The sequence below is a fragment of the Phyllopteryx taeniolatus genome, chromosome 9 (genome assembly GCF_024500385.1).
Source record: "Phyllopteryx taeniolatus isolate TA_2022b chromosome 9, UOR_Ptae_1.2, whole genome shotgun sequence".
NCBI classification, from domain to species: domain Eukaryota; kingdom Metazoa; phylum Chordata; class Actinopteri; order Syngnathiformes; family Syngnathidae; genus Phyllopteryx; species Phyllopteryx taeniolatus.
In genome coordinates, this window is record NC_084510.1 from 22191787 (window position 1) to 22213649 (window position 21863).

Consider the following 21863-nt stretch of genomic DNA (forward strand, 5'->3'; position numbering starts at 1 on the left):
AGCAATCTACAACCTTCCCTGTGATGTTTAGTGCAGGTCAGGATGATACTGATCGAGTATATACGGCTTTATAATCAACATTATTTATGCTTCTCGCAAGTCATGCATTGAAAAGCTCTACAGTAGGTTCTTAAGTAAAACTCAGCCATGCCAAATAACAGTATGTAATGCTCAGAAGCAAACCCGCAGAGAGTGATGTCTCCAAGGAGGAATGAGCAAGTGGAGACTTAATTACATCTGTCTCACAGCAACAGTAGCAATGTGTGACTGTGCACACGCTCTCCAGGCTCCCATTTGCTAGTGTCACTACTGACAAATATTAGGTTTTCAGTGGAAAAACGAATTATGCGATTAACTTACTAGAGGACCCCAAAATGTTCCTTGGAAGGAATGTAGAAAAATGTTTGTTAGTTGTTCTTTTAATGTAACGCAAGCTGCACCAGTGAGGCGCTCAGGTACCCCGATGGCAACTTGGACCCGTTTCTCGTCTCACAGGATCCTTGCGGTCGCTAACAATGTTCATGACCTCCTCCTGTGCTCCCCACGTTCCTGTGTAAATACACGCCAGTGTCCCCTTTGCCATAATCTATAATGCTGTCTAGTCTTTTCTGAAAACAACCACGCTACATTTGCAGTATCTATTATTGAGCAGGTTAAAGTTTATTTTTTTATTTTTTATTTTTTTTTAAAGCTTCTGCTGTTCCAGTAAATGTCTGCGCATGAGTGTGGCCTCATCTTTGGAGCTTTTCTTAGCCACCCCCTTTCTCAGTAATGTAACTACTTTAAATTATTCATCCAATCACTACCACACACGCCACATACAAAAAAAAGGTACATCAAAATGCTTATCAGCAAGTGGCGCAGGTTATTTGTTGAATCATCTTATCAGTCGCCTCAAACTTAATCCAATTCAGCTCACAGTATCTCACCAAAGTGCCCCACCATGTCACTTGATATTCCTGGTCTGTGTTAAGCGGTACATTTGCTGTCATACAAGACATACTGACAAAATAAAGATGTGGTTTAAAGTGACTTTGCAAGTCAATTTTCAAGTAGAAATAGAGTTCATTATGTCATCACATAAGGGTATAGTCACAAGATAAAAGATCCCATCTGAAAAGTCCTCATCAAGTCCTTAAATTTGATCATGTAAGACTCAGGATGGTTTGCTGCAAATAGATTTTTTCCCCCACTAAGTTTGGAAAGGATCAGATAAAAAATGCAGGAATTTTTGTTGTTGTTGTTGTTGTTTTTTGACTCATTGCTATAAGTTTGACATTTCATGCAGACCTTTATGATTTGGCATGTGTAATACTCTGAAACCAAAGAACCAGAGTGGTCATTGGTCAATATAAAGGGATTCTGTGTTAATTGGTGAGCTTTTCAAACAAAATAAAACTTATTACACCATTAGATGACGGGATATTAACAGGATATTTATAGATAAGGAAAGCCCACACCAAGCATGTATGGTTTGCGCCACAGAGTGGCTACCTGCAGTTGATATAAAAAGTCTACATACACCTGTTCAAATGGCAGGTTTTTGTGAAAAAAATAAGATAGGAATAAGATAAATCATTTTTAAACTTGCCCTGCGATTGGCTGGTGACCGCGGTGTTCAGGGTGTACCCTGCCTCTCGCCCGAAGATAGCTGGAATAGGCTCCAGCAGCCCGTGACCCTAGTGAGGATAAGCGGTAAAGAAAATGGATGGATGGATTTGAAAACTTTTTTCAACCAATAATGTAGGCCATAACCTGTACAATTCAAGTGAAATTAAAAATAAATATTTTCAAGAGTGGAAGTAAAAATAAACAACTGAATTAATGTGGTTGCACAAGTGTGCACACCCTCTAATAACTGGGATGTGGCTGTGTTTAGAATTAACCAATCACATTAAACTTAAATGGGAGTCAGCACACAACTGCCACAATTTAAAAGGCCTCTGATTAATCCCAATTAATTTCATTTGAAGAGAAACAGCCCAAAAATGATGCTGACACCACCATGCTTCACTGTAGGTATGGCATTCTTTTGGTGTTGAACGATGTTATACTTGAGCCAAATATACCTTTGGTAACTATGGCCAAAAAGTTCAATCTTGGTTTTGTTAGACAAAAAACAATATTTCCCAAACATATGCGTGAAAATGTGTTATGGAAAAGCCTACTACAACATCTGAAATTTATTTGGGGTTAAACAGAGGCAATTTAAATGTTGGTAGGTGTGGGCTGACTCCCATTTAACATGAGTTTGAATGTGATTTGTGAATGTTAATTCTGGACACAGCCACATTCCATTTTTAAAAGGGTGTGCACACTTAGCCAACCACATTATTTGAGTTGGGTGTGTAGACCTTTTATATTCACTTTAAGATCAGATATAAATTGCTCAAATGCGGAAAGAAAAGTGTATTCCCCCCCCCCCTTTTGACAGGATGTTGTGTTGCGTATAACGTTTGATATTATGTTGACATTAGGCGTAGACCTTTATGCTTTGACATGTGAAAAGTTCTAAAACCAAAGAACCTTTGTGGTGAATGTCAACTGTTTGAGCTATCATGTAGTATTATCAGTATGAACTTCTCCGGGATTGCTTATGTATGATCTTTCTCCAGCATCCCCGTCTTCCCCTTCTCACCTGTCATTCCCACATTTTCCTGGCTCAAGTGTCCACTGCTTGTTTTTTTTGCCCAGGGGAGCTTTCTCTGAGGTGCTTCTTGCTGAAGAAAAGAGGACCCAGAGGCTGGTGGCCATCAAGTGCATCCCAAAGAAAGCTCTGGAAGGCAAAGAGAACAATATAGAGAATGAGATTGCAGTACTGCACAGGTGAGCTGACCCATTGTCCGCCCCACCAGCCCAAAAGTCCGTCCTGTTGTCTGGTGGAACGACGTGGCGAGCGCACGGCTTAACCTGAGGTAGATTATATGCAAGAGGTCAAGTGAATGGGCCACCGAACGTACGGTATCAGTAGAAAGCATTTGGATTGTGCACCGGAAATGTCAGGAGTAAAGAAGATAGACCTATTTTTAGTGTCCCTGTTGCCAGGGCAACAGCACACAGAGGCAAAGATGGTGTGGGGTTCCCTGCAGCAATGTATTGAAGAGAAGGAGACATAGCGGGTGGAGAAGAAGCGAGGGGGTTTGGACTGAAATTTGAAGTCACTATTAAGCCAATAAAAGAGTATTGAGTGGGGAAAAAGAACAATCTGCTCACCCTGCAATATCCTCCATCATCATCCAGTGTTAATGTGACATATTCTCTCTCACATGTTGACAGGAGATGCTCTGCTGGATGCTTCACACTGCATATTTTACACTTCCCGTCATTTAAAAATCTGCTCCGAGTAGCACATTCATCAGCACAAGGCCGCTGTGTCCTTGCATTAAATTACACATGCAAGGCGTTCTAATAGTGACGTAGCGCAACAATAATGCCATCTGGTGACCACATTACAGCTAGCACTGGAGGAATGTTCTAAACAGTAATTATGCTTTCACGGCATTTTCAGAATCAAGCACCCCAACATCGTTTCGCTGGAGGACATCTTTGAAAGCACGTCTCATCTGTACCTCGTCATGCAGCTGTGAGTTGGGGAAATTTTAAGACAAAATAATGTCATGTCATATTTTTTTTGTGCTGTTTACATTCTTCATAGCTGTAGTGGCCATTCTTGTAAAATGATGCTACAGTGTTATGTCATCCATGCAGCGTACTGTTTAGTCTGTTCCAAATGAAATGTTCAAACCTTTCAGCAGCAGCATTTTTTTTAATGGAAAGAGATCCTGTAGACACACTTTACTAATTTAGTGGGTCAAAGTGCTTCGTTTACTGCCCAATCAGACTATCAGTTTAAGTGGGGAAAATGTTTCATGGTTCAATATCAAAAAGGAAAGTTTTTGTGATATCATAGTCACCCATTAATATGATTGGCTTCCCAGAGCATGTAGCATGTGTTAAAGGATGTAATGATACTATTATTTAGTTTGAGGGAATAAAACAGTGACAAGTGGAGATCCTCAAGCCTCTGCTCTCGAGACATTTGTTTGAACACATTTTTAACAAGAGGCTTGAGTAAAGAGCCTTGAGGAACTCTGTGTGTCATTTTTGCCTGGAATATACAGTATATACCAGCTTTGTTTTTTCAGTCGAGAACAGAGCCTTTCGGCGATGCTCCTTTTATACACAATCATGACACTCACCTGTTTCCAATTAAGCTGTTCATCTGATCTGCTATCAAGCCAATTTTGTTCAGAGCCATGATCATGAAAGTGGTAAGGGGACTTCTTTAGCTTGTTTAATAATTTTAAAACAAGTGAGAAAACAGAGCCCTGAGACGAGTTGTCATTTTGGTTCCTCAAGGCTCTGAATACAAGTTGCTTGATGGCTTAAACATATTTACATGGTAGCGTGACGTGATGCGGAGTTCCTTAAGGGGAGTTCCTTAAGGGCATGTTCTCGAGCATCATGTTTAACAAAAATTTAACAGAAGTTGCTCAGGAAACGGATTGCCATTTTTTTTTAGCATCTATACTAAGCAGATGTTTGTAGATGCTTAACGAATTACACGCTACAGTGAAGTGGAGTTCCTCAAGGCTGTTCAGGAGTCATTTGTGTTCAACTTGTCAGCTTGTCATTTTTGCCTTCAGCATCAACAGAGCCTGTCACTCAGTTACGATTAAAATCAGCTTTGCTTTTATCGTGCAGTGTATCAGGTGGCGAGTTGTTTGACAGAATTGTGGAGAAGGGCTTCTACACAGAGAGAGATGCCAGCCAGCTCATACACCAGATCTTGGATGCAGTCAAATATCTCCATGATATGGGCATTGTGCACAGAGACCTAAAGGTAGGATGGGAAAAAATTGGAGCGAAACTGCCACTATCTGTGTATTTGCTCTAACAATACCTGTATTTGCAGCCAGAGAATTTGCTGTATTACAGCATGGATGAAGACTCTAAGATCATGATCAGTGACTTTGGCCTGTCGAAGATCGAGGGAGCAGGCAGCGTTATGTCCACAGCCTGCGGGACTCCCGGATATGTGGGTGAGGCATTTATTTCCCGGGTGAGCCACCCCTCTCTTTTGTATACTCAGCACTTGTTGGCTAAGCTGACATCCTCTTGTACACATTGACTCGTGAGAGGCTCTCTCATCCACTAGTGAGTCAAGTGCAAGCGATCCATAAGTACTCTCTAGTCTCTTTAACGTGACCCGGCAGCTTGCGAAGGTCAAGATGATTTTGAATGCAACCCTCACCACTGCTGTGCATTTGCGTGTTACACAGCTCCTGAGGTGCTCGCCCAGAAGCCGTACAGCAAAGCAGTCGATTGCTGGTCCATAGGAGTCATTTCGTATATTCTGTGAGTTTGAATTTGTTCAGTTTGTTGCAATTAAATCTGCCTTTACAAAGGTAAAAATGTGCTAATTTTTCTGTATAAAATGAACAGAATATTACAAACAACTGTCACTGCGATGTAGAGCAGTTCTAATCTACACTCCTGCAAAAAACTACAATATTTTAAAATGCAGTTTCTGGAAAAATCACGTGTATGCTGAGGAGCTGATGCTGTACTGAAATCCTGTACTCAAATGAAGAAAAGAAGTAGACTGTAAGAAAGTTTTGTACTATGAGAATTGATAAAATGCTATCATAGAGCGAGATATAGTAACTTAAGTACAACAAGTGCTCAGGCAGATTGATAAGGGTTTTCCATCCTGCTTTGTATTCAGGTACTATTTCTAATGAGAATTACTAAAATACTAACATGCTACCAGTTGGTATGCTAACATATGGCAAAATAGCAAGCTGAACCAACAAAGTGCCGAGGCCAATTGATCAGCGTTTTACAGCTCTTCCAGTATTATTGTACTATTTATAATGATAATTGATTAAATACTAACATGGTAACATGGTGGCATGTTCGCATTTAATCAATTCTCATTAAAGAAAAGAATCACCTTTTATTGTCATGACAATGCATGGATGCACACGAAATTTGTTCCCTGCATTTAACCCATCACAGTGAACACATACACATGTTAGTGGAACACACTGGAGCAGGGGGCAGCTGAAGCGCCCGGGGAGCATTTCGGGGTATCGGAGTCTTGCTCAAGGATACCACAGCCGTGAGTCCAGGGGATGTGGGCGGATGCGTGACTGGTTTGAATAATCAGTTGAAAAACGTCAGCGGATAGGAAAATGTGCAACATATTTCCATTAATTTGGGAATTTTGCCACGGAAAAAAACAGAATCCTGGAAAAAGAGGAAATTCAGGGAATAGGAAAGATAATTCCTGAATGTGTTAAATATTTTCTAGAGTTCTTTGAAAAATGTGATGTTTTAGAAGGACAAAAATTCCATATAAATAATGATTATAAAGAATTTTAGCGCAGTATAGCATAATGAGTTCATATTTTTGGACAGTGTTAATCAAAATGGAGCATTATTATCTTCATAAAGGCAACATTCTATGACCAATCCAGCTATTCTATTGTGCAGGTGTACCTAATGTAGCGGTGTATTCTTTTTTTAAATGTACCTTCAGACTTTGCGGGTATCCTCCATTTTACGACGAGAACGACGCCAAGTTGTTTGAGCAAATCCTGAAAGCGGAGTATGAATTTGACTCTCCGTACTGGGATGATATCTCAGATTCAGGTATCCCTGGAGTTAACATCTGCAGCTCACAAAATCTGACAACACATCACGAACGTAACTTTGATTTGTAGCCAAAGACTTCATCTGCCACATGATGGAGAAGGATTCTTCAAAAAGATACACATGTGAACAGGCCCTACAGCACCCATGGTAGGAACCTTTTCTCATTCTACACATATTCAGACACTCATTGGAACAGCAGATGGATATAGAAAAGTAGGAAAAAATACACAATGATAAACTAATGATGATGCATTCTATATGGACAAACGTATTGGGACACAGGGCCATTACTCCCTCTGTCAGTGAAAATGAAAGAAAATACGTTGCAGACTACAGTATGTCTATGAGAACATCTGTGAGGACCTTAGAGAGGGTCTGCCTCATTATCTCTTCAGCATCAAACTCATCCAAGCATGCCTTTACTGTATAGACCCTGAACAGAACAGAAATGGATCTTCCCAAAATACTTGTATGCTTCCCACAAAAGGTGGAAGCATACATCCATTCATCCATTTTCTTTACCGCTTATCCTCATTAGGGTCACGGGCTTCTGGAGCCTATCCCAGCTATCTTCGGGCGGGAAGCGGGGTACACCCTGAACCGGTCGCCCCCCAATCGCCGGGAACATACAAACAAACAACCATTCACACTTACAGGCAATGTAGTCTTCAACCAACCTACCACGCATGATTTTGGGATGTGGGAGGAAACCGGAGTGCCCGGAGAAAACCCACCGAGGCACGGAGAGAAGATGCAAACTCCTCACAAGCGGGGCCGGGATTTGAACCCCGGTCCCCAGAACTGTGAGACAGAAGCATACAAGTAGATAAAATATCTTGGCAAGATGCATAATTAAGATTCAAATAATTAATGGATTAAGTGGTTTGTCCATATAGTGAATTTCATCTTAACTTGTCTGATCACAAATCATTCATTCTTAAAGGTACAACAACATTTGAAGTTTAAGTTTTAAGTATCTGCCAGGAGAGACTCAAGCACAATGAGCGAAACACTGACTTATACAAAAAAGTTTGGGACAAGCCGTTTCTCTGTCTGGCTATGTGTGGGTCCCTTATTTTTACTGGTGGTATCCTGTCAAAACTTTCTTTGATGACTTTTTAATGTCTTTGTCTGTCTTTGATGCTGTCATTCTTCCCTTAATAACACTTCCTTGAGGTTCAGCTGAGGTTAATTTGTTTGCATTGAAGTCTAGGATTCTTATAACTTTATTTAAAAAAAATGTTTATTAATTCACATTTATTCATTTATGAACATTTATATGAAAGACAAAAGATTAATGAAATGATAAAGAAAAAAAGACCCCACAGTACCCTGCTTATTGATGTGACGCGTGTCGTTTTCCCAGGATCTGCGGAGACACTGCTCTGGACAAGAACATCCATGAATCCGTCAGTGCTCAAATCAAGAAAAACTTTGCCAAAAGCAAGTGGAAGGTTAGTGATTCAGGAGAAAGAAAGAAGATTTTCCTTACTTCACCCTCTTTCTCTGTCCAACGCAGCAAGCGTTCAACGCCACGGCAGTGGTGCGCCACATGCGCAGGTTGCAGCTGGGGACCAGCGTGGAGGGACCTAGTCAGATCACTCCCACCAGCCCCTGCCATGGACTCCTGCTCCCTGAGGAGGAAGAGGAAGATGAGTTGGGGAATGGCGAGAATGAGAGCTGTGAGTTTGCAAAGCACTTCATAAAAGTGTCTGTTTGAAGATCATTTATCTTCTTTTTGCAACACATACACATGGTTAACTATCGTGAAAAATCGGAAGGCAAACTCATCTTAGAGCTGCACTAAATAAGAGAGCCTGACTTGCTTCTTTGTAATACAGAACGCTCCATTAAATGTGACAGGAAAGCCATAGCTTACTGCAATAAAACACAAAATTAATGAACGCACAGCTATGAGCTGTCAGCTCACAATACTGTCACTCTTAACCCAAAACAACTCAATAATTCAAAACTGATGGGATGTAACGGATCAAGGGTCATTAACATGGTAATGTATTTTATAATTATGTACTTTATTCTGTTTACCGTGCTCAATTGTCCTCACTGGATTAATAAGTACAATGGCACCGCCACAGTCAAACACAATCTGTTATGTGAAGCCGGTTGGCTTTCAAGTTGTTCTTGTTTTTAAACACTTGTAAATGAATTCATTCCAAATCATCAAAAAAAAAAAAAAAAGAAACTGTAATGGTTTAACTATAATTTTACCATTAATAACTGCCATACAAGTATAAACCACTGTGAAATAAAACTAAACGTAAACTACTACAGTGGGGCAAAAAAGTATTTAGTCAGCCACCAATTGTGCAAGTTCTCCCACTTAAAAAGATGAGAGAGGCATGTAATTTTCATCATAGGTATACCTCACCTATGAGAGACAAAATGAGAAAGAAAAAAAAATCCAGAAAATCACATTGTTTGATGTTTAAAGAATTTATTTGCAAATTATGGTGGAAAATAAGTATTTGGTCACCTACAAACAAGCAAGATTTATGGCTCTCACAGACCTGTAACTTCTTCTTTAAAAGGACCCTCTGTCCTCCACTCGTTACCTGTATTAATGGGACCTGTTTGAACTCGTTATCAGTATAAAAGACACCTGTCCACAACCTAAAACAGTCACACTCTAAACACCACCATGCCCAAGACCAGAGAGTTGTCAAAGTACACCAGAAACAAAATTGTAGACCTGCACCAGGCTAGGAAGACTGAATCTGCACTAGGTAAGCAGCTTGGTGTGAAGAAATCAACTGTGGGAGCAATTATTAAAAAATGGAAGACATACAAGACCACTGATAATCTCCCTCGATCTAGGGCTCAACGCAATATCTCACCCCGTGGTGTCAAAATGACAAGAACGGTGAGCAAATATCCCAGAACCACACTGGGGGACCGAGTGAATGACCTGCAGAGAGCTGGGACCAAAGTAACAAAGGCTACTATCACACACTACGCAGCCAGGGACTCAAATCCTGCAGTGCCAGATGTGTCCCCCTGCTTAAGCCAGTACATGTCCAGGCCCATCTGAAGTTTGCTAGAGAGCATTTGGATGATCCAGAAGAGGATTAGGAGAATGTCATATGGTCAGAACCAAAATAGAACTTTTTGGTAATAACTCAACTTGTTGTGTTTGGAGGAGAAAGAATGCATCCAAACAACACCATACCTACTGTGAAATACCTACTGTGAAGCATGGGGGTGGAAACATCATGCTTTAGGGCTGTTTTTCTGCAAAGGGACCAGGACGACTGATCTGTGTAAAGGAAATAATGAATGGGGCCATGTTGTGAGATTTTGAGTAAAAACCTCCTTCCATCAGCAAGGGCATTGAAGATGAAACGTGGCTGGGTCTTTCAGCATGACAACGATCCCAAACACACCGCCCGGGCAATGAAGGCGCGGCTTCGTAAGAAGCATTTCAAGGTCCTGGAGTGGCCTAGCCAGTCTCCAGATCTCAACCCCATAGAAAGTTTTTGGAGGGAGTTGTAAGTCTGTGTTTTCCAGCGACAGCCCCAAAACATCTCTGCTCTAGAAGAGATCTGCATGGAGGAATGGGCCAAAATACCAGCAACAGTGTGTGAAAACCTTGTGAAGACTTACAGAAAACATTTGACCTCTGTCATTGACAAAAAAGGGTATATAACAAAGTATTGAGATGAACTTTTGTTATTGACCAAATACTTATTTCCCACCATAATTTGCTAATAAATTCTTTTAAAAACAGACAAAGTGATTTTGGATTTTCTTTTTCTCATTTTGTCTCTCACAGATGAGGTATACCTATGATGAAAATGACAGGCCTCTCTCATCTTTTTAATTGGGAGAACTTGCACAATTGGTGGCTGACTAATTACTTTTTTGCCCCACTATGTGTTGTACCCAGCTTACCTTGTGATTTACCTGACTTAATTCACCTCGTAAGACCGCATATCACATTGCAATGTTAGAAGAAATCAATGCATCATACAAAAACTCAACATAACAACATGCAATTGTGCCATGTATATCACCTGGAGCAGTTTAGCATCAATACTTATCTAATAACATGACAAAACATCCATCCATCCATTTTCTTTCACCGCTTATCCTCACTAGGGTCGCGGGCCGCTGGAGCCTATCCCAGCTATCTTCGGGCGGGAGGCAGGGTACACCCTGAACCGGTCGCCAGCCAATCGCAGGGCACATAGAAACAAACAACCATTCACACTCACATTCACACCTAAGGGCTATTTAAAGTCGTCAATCAAGCTACCATGCATATATTTGGGACGTGGGAGTCAACCAGAGTGCCCGGAGAAAACCCACCCAGGCACGGGGAGAACATGCAAACTCCACACAGGCGGGACCGGGATTTGAACCCCGGTCCCCAGAACTGTGAGGCAGATGTGCTAACCAGTCGTGCCGGGCACAAATAATTACAAAATTACACAAATAAAATTACACAAATAAAATACATCATACTCACCAAATAAAATACATCATACTCACCAGAGATGCTGATTATTAAATGTATTAATGTGTTCAGATCTCTAGATGTTTTGCTAGTCAACCTTGGCTTGTTTGATTAAAGAAACAGTCCCATTTTTACAACGTTTAAGTGCATCAGCACTAATGATTCTGAAGGTCGTGGCCACGTTAGACTGACATTGCAACACACAGAGGCTGAAATCTGATTGGACAAAAAAATATTTTTTATATCCCCTTACATTTACTGGAAGCAGTACAGCCAAGGGAAACACTGAAATAAAGAGAATAGACAGCTGGAAATTATTAACACAATTTCACGGAACAAATACACAACTTTAAGTTGTAAATGTAGGTCAGTGCTTCGGGCCTACCACTGCCCATTGATAATGCAGACAACAGAGGAAGGCGTTTGAAGTGCGGTACCGTCACCTACTGGCGTCTTATAGGGACTGCTGGAATGAGTAAGTGCGTGTTTATCTCTGGAATGAGTAAGTGCATGTTTTATCTCTGGAATGAGTAAGTGCGTGTTTATCTGGCATCTTTCACGTCCAGTGTCCCACCACAGCGATGATCGTCGCGGAAGCGCCGAGGGGAGCACGGACCGGGACAGCCTGAGGAGCTGCACTTACTGCTGCAGGCCGGCCAGCCGCATCTGAATACAACCTCACTGACCTTTTTTTCCTTTTCTTTCTGAAATTCATTTTTTGTTTATTTTTTCTTAATTGATGATATTGAGACCCTCTGGAGTGCACAGAGAGCTGCTGCCCACCCAGTCTAGCCAGGAATGCAGAGTAGAGCTCAGCACGCACCATCCAGCGTGTGGACCATTGTCCTGACAGTGTCCCCTAATGACAGACGTTGCTATGTTACAGCGAGCTCTAATTGCAACTATTCTTTCAAACGCCACTGTGCTGCAGTTTGTTATGTTTAAGGCCATCTGCTTATTTTTTGCCTTCTTTCATTCCCATGTTGTCTCAGTGAGTGTTTCTCAACCTTTATTGAGCCAAGGCACATACAGTACTGTATTTTCACGACCATAAGGCGCACTTAAAAGTCTTAAAATTGTCTCCAAAATGGACGGGCCGCCTTATAATGCAGCGCGCCTTATGTGTGCACAGAGTTCCAAAATCTGTAAATGTTGTTGTGTGACTTTGATGAGCGCTCCGCTTGACTGACTGGGAGCATTTCCTGCCGACACATTGCTTATATAGAGGAAAGGCGGACGTGACTGAGGACAGCATGCGGACGTTAAATGGGGAAGGGTGCGCATGAAAGAGGACGCTAAAGGCACGCCCCCAGTAGGTATATGCATTGTGCAAAACAACATCGGTTTGGCTAAGGACCCCCGAAAATGGAACCTACAAAGAGACACGCTTTACGAAGCGCAGTTTAAACTGCAAGCTATCAGTTACGCGGAGGAACATGGGAATCGAGCAGCCGCGAGAGAATTCAAGATCAACGAATCCATGGTTAGCAAGTGGAGGGAGCAGGAAAACGCCGGCATCATTGCTGAACAGCCCCCCGGCAACGAGACTGACTCGGACAATGACGAGAGGGAACTCGGCATGTTTGATGGAGAATTTGCCCAGCTGTTCATTTCGGATACAGAAGAGGAGGACTTTGATGGATTTGTGGATGAGGATTGATAAAAAAATAACGCGAGTACATTGTTAAATACTTCAATAAGGTACAACCAAACTCAGTTTTGCTCCCGCTGCCTTTTTAAAAACAGGCTAGCATGCATTTTACCATCCCTGCGCCCAATAATACGGTGCGCCTTATGTATGTGTTAAATACAGAAATAGACCCTGTAACTGAGACTGCACCTTTTAATACGGTGTGCCTTATGGTCGCGAAAATACGGTACTTATAATTTTAAATTTGGTGATATTTGGTTTTCAGGTGAAGTTTCAGGGTGAACCTAAAAGGCACTGTAACCTTTTCAGGTAAACTTAATTTGACTTCAAAAGGTTTGAATGCACGTCCAATTGTTCATTGTTTCACTACTTTTTGCCCAACTTACTGTTGCTGAATGGCAAAATTCCCAAAACGTTTATGATCCATGAATCGACCAAAACATTTCCTGGTTGAATTAGAAATGGCATTTACACAGTCCTATTCATTATGCTGTTGACATTTTGACAGCATGAGACCAAGACAAAACCTAACAATTGATCAAGAGTGCTTTGCCACAGCGAGACTTCAAACAGGATGTTCTCAGACCCAGTGGCGGGCTTTGCTTGAATGACGCCCTGTGCAAGACCACCCCCCCCAACACACACACCGGATTGGACCTTATATTTCCTTTAAAACATATTTAATTATAATTATAGAAGTGGAGATCCTGGGAAATGTATTGGTCCATTCATGGATCCCCCCCCCGGACGCCTCCCCGGTGAGGTGTTCCGGGCACGTCCCACCGGGAGGAGACCCCGGGGACGACCCAGGACACGCTGGAGAGACTACGTCTCTCGGCTGGCCTGGGAACGCCTCGGGATCCCCCCGGAAGAGATGGATGAAGTGGCTGGGGAAAGGGAAGTCTGGGTGTCCCTGCTAAAGCTACTGCCCCCGCGACCCGACCTCGGATAAGCGGTAGAAGATGGATGGATGGATGGATGGCATTCATGGATTCATCACCTTTTGTGAATTTTGCCCTTCAGCTCCTTGTTAGATACAGCAAGTGGTGCAAAAAGTACTGAAACATTGACCTCCATCCATCCATTTTCTGAGCCGCTTCTCCTCACTAGGGTCGCGGGCGTGCTGGAGCCTATCCCAGCTATCATCGGGCAGGAGGCGGGGTACACCCTGAACTGGTTGCCAGCCAATCGCAGGGCACATACAAACTAACAACCATTCGCACGCACAGTCACACCTGCGGGCAATTTAGAGTCTTCAATTAATGCATGTTTTTGGGATGTGGGAGGAAACCGGAGTGCCCGGAGAAAACCCACGCAGGCACGGGGAGAACATGCAAACTCCACACAGGCGGGGCCGGGGATTGAACCCAGGTCCTCAGAACTGTGAGGCTGACGCTCTAACCAGTCATCCACCGTGCCGCGCTGAAACATTGACCTGTGCATTCAAAATGTTAGAGGTCAAATTAAGTTCACAAAGGTTATAGTGCATCTTAGCTTTATCCTGAAATTTCACCCAAAACTCGAATAGCCTTAACTTTTTGTGAGTAGTGCATTATACGTTAGAAAAATCTCATGGCACACAAACAAACAATAATGCCACTAAATGTATACACAGTACAGTATTGCAAAATATTATCTTGTCTCAATTTACTCACAAATTGACTTACAGAGTATGAAATCTCGGTTAGTATGGAGATTATTTTGTTTGGTTTGTTTTATGGCTGTTCTGTTATTAGAGGCTCACACTGAGATACTCCTATACGTTCCTCCTCCATGAATTGTTGTAATGGAAAGTACCACTTAGTCTAAGGGGCACAGTTAAAGCCCAAAAACATGCATCCATCACATTTCTATATGGCTTATCCTGTTCAGGGTCGCAGGGAGCTGCAACCGATCTCAGCTGACTTTGGGTGAAAGGCAAGAATGCACCCTGGACTGATCGGCAGTCAATCACAGACAACCTGAGTGGTAACTGAACCCACGCAAGTCAGGCGAGTGAACCGTCACAGCATCAGTCACTATCCCCAAAAACATTTAACCCACAAATGCTCGTCATATATAATGAAAAATGCTTGCCCGACCATTGCATCATATTTTTAAATGCTCGTCATATATATCAAAAAATGCTTGTTCGATCATTGCATCATATTTTTTCATAAACTCATTATGTCTATGTTCTAAACACTTAAATGGCCCCACGATAGTACTAAGGTTCAGCCTAACTATCTGGGATCACAGTGTGGGTGCTCCACCTGCTCTGTGCTGTGCAATCTCTAGTGGAAGTCGGTCTAGTGTTTGCATGACCTGGTTAAATGTTTACATGAATGATGATCAATTAGTATACACACATGATGATGATGATTATATTATTGTTATTACTTCTACTGTTGTATTGCCAATGATGTACTCCTGTAATTTTTTAGCTATATAATGTGAAGTGAGTAACACCAAAAGAAATGTTGACAAAGTACAAAAACACAGCACAGTGGACATATTGTTTGACATTTTTCGCAAATTCATGCCCCCAGCCCCCTCCCCCCCCCCCATGTCTTTTCATGTGTGAACTACTCAATGGACAAAAGTATTGGGACACATGACACCTGCAGTGGAGCAAAAAAGTATTTAGTCATCCACCAATTGTACAAGTTCTCCCAATTAAAAAGATTAGAGAGGCCTGTAATATTCATAGGTATACCTCACCTATGAGACAAAATGAGAGAGAGAAAAAATAAATCCAGAAAATCACATTGTCTTGATTGGAAAATAAGTATTTGGTCAACAACAAAAGTTTATTTCAATACTTTGTTATATACCCTTTGTTGGCAATGACAGAAGTCAACCGTTTTCTGTAAGTCTTCACAAGGTTTTCCCACACTGGTATTTTGGCCCATTCCTCCATGCAGATCTCCAATAGAGCAGTGATGTTTCGGGGCTGTCAGACTTTCAACTGCCCCAAAGATTTTCTATGGGGTTGAGATCTGGAGACTGGCTAGGCCGCTCCAGGACCTTGAAATGGTTCTTATGAAGCCTCTCCTTCGTTGCCCGGGCAGTGTGTTTGGGATCACTGTCATGCTAAAAAGACCCAGACTTGTTTCATCTTCAATTCCCTTACTGATGGAAGGAGGATTTCACTCAAAATCTCACGATACATGGCCCCATTCATTCTTTCCTTTACACAGATCAGTCATCCTCGTCCCTTTGCAGAAAAACAGCCCCAAAGCATGATGTTTCCACCACCATGCTTCACAGTAGGTATGGTGTTCTTTGGATGCAACTCAGCATTCTTTCTCCTCCAAACATGACAAGTTGAGTTTTTACCAAAAACTTCTATTTTGGTTTCATCTAACCATATGACATTCTCCCAATCCTCTTCTGGATCATCCAAATGCTCTCTAGCAAACTTCAGACGGGCCTGGACATGTACTGGCTTAAGCAGGGGGAAACGTCTGGCACTGCAGGATTTGAGTCCCTGGCGTCGTAGTGTGTTACTGATGGTAGCCTTTGTTACTTTGGTCCCAGCTGTCTGCAGGTCATTCACTCGGTCCCCCAGTGTGTTTCTGGGATTTTTGCTCACCGTTCTTGTGATCATTTTGACCCCACGGGGTGAGATGTTGCGTTTAGCCCCAGATCAAGGGAGATTATCAGTGGTCTTGTATGTCTTCCATTTTTTAATAATTGCTCCCACAGTTGATTTCTTTACACCAAGCTGCTTACCTATTGCAGATTCAGTCCATCGTGGTGCAGGTCTACAATTTTGTTTCTGGTGTCCTTTGACAGCTCTTTGGTCTTGGCCATAGTGGAGTTTGGAGTGTGACTGTTTGAGGTTGTGGACAGGTGTATTTTATACTGCTAATGAGTTCAAACAGGTGCCATTAATACAGGTAATGAGTTGAGGACAGAAGAAGTTACAGGTCTGTGAGAGCCAGAAATCTTGCTTGTTTGTAGGTGACCAATTACTTATTTTCCACCATAATTTGCTAATAAATTCTTTAATTTAAAATTAATCAATATAAAAATAATTCTTGAAATTCAGATTTTCTGGATTAATTTTTCTTTCTGGATTTTTCTTTTTGTTTTTTTTATAGGTGAGGTATACCTATGATGAAAATTACCGGCCTCGCTCATCTTTTTAAGTGGGAAAACTTGCACAATTGGTGGCTGACTAAAGACTTTTTTGCCCCACTGTACATGAAGTGAAAATGGAGGAAAATATGGAGTTGGTCAATCTTTTGCAGCTATAATAACCCTCTTTTACACAGAGAACCTGCAAAATTTCTGCATCAGAGCTGCAAAAGAAGATTTACCCATATTAGCCTTTTACACATAACCCAGTGCAATAGTATACAGTGATGCCTTGCAATACGAGTGACCTGACTTTTCAAGATGTGGGCCGTCGTTCAGTGATTTTGAGAAACTTGATAAATGAGCACTGCATTGTGACAGTGATCTTAACTCAACTCACTTCAGAACAAACAGCAGTTTGGCAAAAAGTAAACCACTCCCAGTTGAAGTTTATTGTCAAACAAAACATAGTTGTCTTAAAGTCCGCTAATTTAATGCTAACACTTGAAACGCCATAGACGGGCTAACCGATAACAGCTGTGTCGCGGTGTTACAAAGCTTTAAGCAACAAATATTTGAATATTTGAACACAAAACAGTGGAGCAACACATGTAGATGAGTGATAAAACAATACTCAAAGGCATAGTCTTTATCCTCTACAAAGAACAACTCGTGGGAGAGTGGAAGAGTGGGAGAAAATACCACCTGAGAAGTGCAAAAAGCTTATAGATGGGTACAAGAAACATTTGGAGGCTGTCATCGCTGCCAAAGTGCGCGCAACCAAATATTAAGGTCGCCTGCCAATATTGCTGCACATGCTATTTTCAGTTTTTTTTCCCCTTCAATATCTAAGTTAAAAAAAAAACACATTTCTTTGTTAAATTACTTTGGACCTCCAATTAAAAGATTCTGATGGTATTAGTTTGGTACTTTTCCATTTTTTTCTGAAGATATTAGACAGGTTATGCAAAAAATGAAGGGGTGCCAATAATGGTGAGCATATATATATATATGTGTATGGAGGCTGGAACGGATTAAAGGCATTTCCTTTCATTTCGATGGGGAGAGATGATTTGAGACGGAACATATTAAACTTGTGGGTACTCAAGGCGCCACTGTATGAAAATTGTCATGACAGCACTGTCTAAATTGTTTTCAGACAGCGACAATTCCTTTAAAAATATATATTTTTTTTACAGGTGGTGTAAAAGGGACTACATTGTACATTGTTAGACTTAGAAGATTTCCTAGTTGTTTTTTTTTTGTAGGAATTTGGGGTAATTGTGAAGGAGGGTCTACCCCACAATCGTTTTGGGTTGAAGTTAAGGCTCAGTTTAGACAATGAAAGTTTACAGAACCTTTCGAGCGCTCCTCGATTACAAGGTGTATCTCCATACTTTTGTCTGTGTTTTATTCATCTATATTTATTCATATTCAAGTCCCCTAATATATAGGGAGACATTTAAAAAAATATCCTGATTGGACAAAAGTGCCAACTACAAAACAAATATGTATATATAAAAAAAGAAATAGGGTAAAAGGGTAAAACCACTTTGACTGCGGACCCAAAGCCATACTCATGAAGTAGGAATGATTGAGTGCACATTCATCTTGTAGTATCTAGCTGAGAAAAAGACAGATGGATGTGATTCTCGAACAGTAAAGAGGAGGAAGACAACCTGGGGATGGTGAAGTGAATCTTCCCATGAGTCACACCATCATGAAATTTGGGGGTATCGAGTCTCACATTTTGTTTTGTGTTGACCCATGCTTCAAACAGGTTCATTATATAGCGCGGTAAAAAAGAAAGCAATCGCTCTGTATTTCCACAAAATGTGAAAAATATGCAAACTGTGTGTGAAGGGCTTCATTCAATGTCAAATAGCCATCGTTGAACCACTTTCGTATCTACTATTAATATATGTTGTTTATGCTCGTTTTACCCATCCAAACACGTCCGAAATGCATAAAAAGCACTTGTATATTATATATAAATAAAAATATAAGTATATATTGTATATCCATTTTTTGTAAAGCTGTTTTGAGCTACAAAAGTATGGATGCAATGCATCATGGGTTATTGAACAAGATGTAGGAGAATACAATGATTTGTACCCACGGAGAGCCGGAAATGGAATAAATCTCCCTTGTCTATGCATTATGTGTGTTTTTGTGTGTCTGCTGTCACTGTGTTGCATCATATAATAGTACAAATATATCAACAACTTTAAAATGGATGCTAAGACTTTACTTTATTCATCCTCAGATGACATTTCCCCCCATAATTAAAACGTTTTGTTGGGACTGTTCACTGCAATGTGAAACTGATCCACTACATGCACTATAATAATGCATTGACACTGTCAGTAAATATTAAATATGCTTAGTCATTTGCATTGCTTGCGAACACTTCTGGTGTGAAAAAAAATAATACATCAGTTATATGGACAGAGTATGGCCAGAAAATGTTGTCTAAAGAGGTGCCTGCACTGCTCTCCGCTGGCCAACTACGGAACAACATGATGTTCATCATCCAATATAACTATAGAATACATGAAAATAATATCTTGTAGTAAATGCCTACATTTACTAAATACAATAAAATACAACTAGTCTATTAACTAACTGAAGGTTTGGTCGACGATCAACCAGCATGTTTACCCTCCCGTTTCCTTCACGAGTCACATCTACATACCAGATGAAGCAAACATCACCTGGCTTGTCATGATAATGACAATAACACTAAGCTTTATGGATTGCAGCTGTGGACTAATGGTTGACACCTTGCTGCCTCGCAACAAGATACCTCAGAGGTGTACAGTGACAGCACAGTCAGATACCCCGCAAGCTAATTTGACAATCTGATTCATTCTAAACGTCACAACAGCTTCATGATATTCACGAATGTCACAGTTTAAAACACATGCTTGCGTGTGTCAATATCTAGTCAGAACTTCTCGACCTCGAACCCCAGCTCAGGTGACATATGTCCCGAGAGCCAGCTTCTGTAGCCGGGGATCGGACCGACACCCAGCTCTCTGTGCACCTGACCCACATGACACCTCCCACAGGGTGTGAGCACATGGGTAGCACATGTTGCCTCTTCGGGCTCTGCACGGCTGGGCTTTATGGGTGCAGGTCCGACCACCAGGAGCTAGCCTTCAAGCCCCACCTGCAGGCCTCGCTCCAGGTGACCAAGTGATTGTATATCACAGGGGATTTTAGAGCCGTGCTATTTCTGGTCCCTTACATGGAACCTGTTTGCCCTGGGTGACTCTGCCAGGGGCATAATGTTCCAGTCCCAGACAATTTAGCTCCTAGGATCATTGGGACACACAAACCTCTCCAACACGAGTGGTTGGGAAGGTGACGGCTCATGGAGAGAAGCTGTGAGCTGCAATCTCATCATAAGACTGCAGATACTTGACAATCTTGGACTTGTGGGAAGGCTCCAGAAGCCTGTTTTTTTTTTTTGTCAGTTGAAGTATTGGTGATGCTAAATAAGTATAACTCAAAAGTAGGAGTCACCTCTGGGTTGTTAGGGTTAGTGGCATGTTTTGTCACGTCATGTTTGTTTTGACTCAATTATTAATAGCCAGAAAAAGAAAAAAAAAACACTTTTTCATGTATCTTCATCCTTATGAAAAAAAATGCCTTAAATTGGGATCACAGGCGTGACCCCCAAAAATTGACTTCACTTAGCAAGATGAAATTTGCCATTTCGCTTTGAAATAGCCATTTTAACAGTCATTTCGGCTATTTCCAGGGGTCCTCCAAAGACACACTTGTCCTGGAGATTCCAATTGCTACCGTGTTTGAACCACGTATTCTGGAGAGATGGACGACATTAAATTGAGAAATATTGAGGGTGTTGCCAAAGCGTGTCGTCCAAGCATGGCATAAAAGTTTGCTAACAACGTATCCGTGTCCCTTGCTCACTCAGTTGTACAGTAAATGTGCCATCTTCCTCAAAACTATTGTTTCTCATTTATTTTAAGATAGTATCAAATGCTCTCACGGGTCGTACTGTATATGGCCCACAGACATGTATTGACAAGATATTGTAAAACATACAGTATTATGCAACATTAGTTGCTTAGTATACAAATATTCAGGTCTTGTTTGTGAGCCACTTATTACCGAAAATGTGTCTTGGAGCGAAACGTTCAGAATTTTGGCACATTGCTTTAATAACGTTTATCTTGAACAACAGACAATAAAACACTACTTTTTCATGTTCAAACTGGAAGAAGTCTAGACTTAAAGCGGGAGTTTGCAGTGTAAGACTGCTAGCAAGATTTGAATGTAGTCTCATTTCACTAATCCCCTTCCTCGCGTCTTTCACCAAAGCCACGCGCCTCACAAATATACACGAGACGTGCATTATACGTAATGTGCACTGTGAACAAGCCGACGTTTGCCACGGTTGCAACTTTGGTAGCATGACATAGACCTAATACACATAAGGACTTTTCAAATCTTAACCTCACAAAAGAAAATAAAAAATCTGGCATTTAACAGCGTTCGTTGTATTGTGTGGTCCAATATCAACACAGAACAACACACGTAAAGATTCTGTCCCACCACCGATCTTGATGATCACACCTGATCTAAAGAAAAAAAAACAAAAAAAAAACAATAAATATACAAAACTGGGTAAGACAAGTTTGTTTTTATTGATGATCATTTCCTTTTGTTGAGTCAAGGTGCTTCTTGATTGGTTATATTGCGTTCCACTTCACAATTCACGGCATCACGCCCCGGGAGAAGACTTTTGGTCGTAAATACTGTATCGAACCCGTTAATTATTTAAGATTGTCAGCCAAGACTTGTTTCAGTATATATATGATCAAACGGACTTGTTTATCAAATAACTTGCTGTGGACAGTTAAACCATGTAAGAAATTATTTAGTAACATGCAACAACGTATTAGACACACTGCACAGTACTTAGCAGGCCAGTGTGTGGGACATGCCAAAGTTACGTACATCCAATAAATAAATGGTAAATAATAA

The 21863-nt window shown here is 41.2% G+C and overlaps 1 protein-coding gene across 2 annotated transcripts in view; it reads left to right on the forward strand.

The window, feature by feature from the left end:
- The window catches only part of camk1a (calcium/calmodulin-dependent protein kinase Ia), a 27368-nt gene extending 8363 nt beyond the window's left edge, over positions 1-19005 (forward strand). For both annotated transcript variants that reach the window (XM_061786501.1, XM_061786502.1), the window contains exons 4-13: positions 2695-2826; positions 3509-3583; positions 4705-4843; positions 4916-5042; positions 5283-5358; positions 6545-6657; positions 6729-6807; positions 8027-8114; positions 8180-8342; positions 11701-19005. In XM_061786501.1, the coding sequence (XP_061642485.1) occupies positions 2695-2826; positions 3509-3583; positions 4705-4843; positions 4916-5042; positions 5283-5358; positions 6545-6657; positions 6729-6807; positions 8027-8114; positions 8180-8342; positions 11701-11804 (1096 nt within the window). In that variant the 3' untranslated portion in view covers positions 11805-19005. The remainder of the gene's footprint in view (positions 1-2694; positions 2827-3508; positions 3584-4704; positions 4844-4915; positions 5043-5282; positions 5359-6544; positions 6658-6728; positions 6808-8026; positions 8115-8179; positions 8343-11700) is intronic.
- Positions 19006-21863: the final 2858 nt, after the last annotated feature.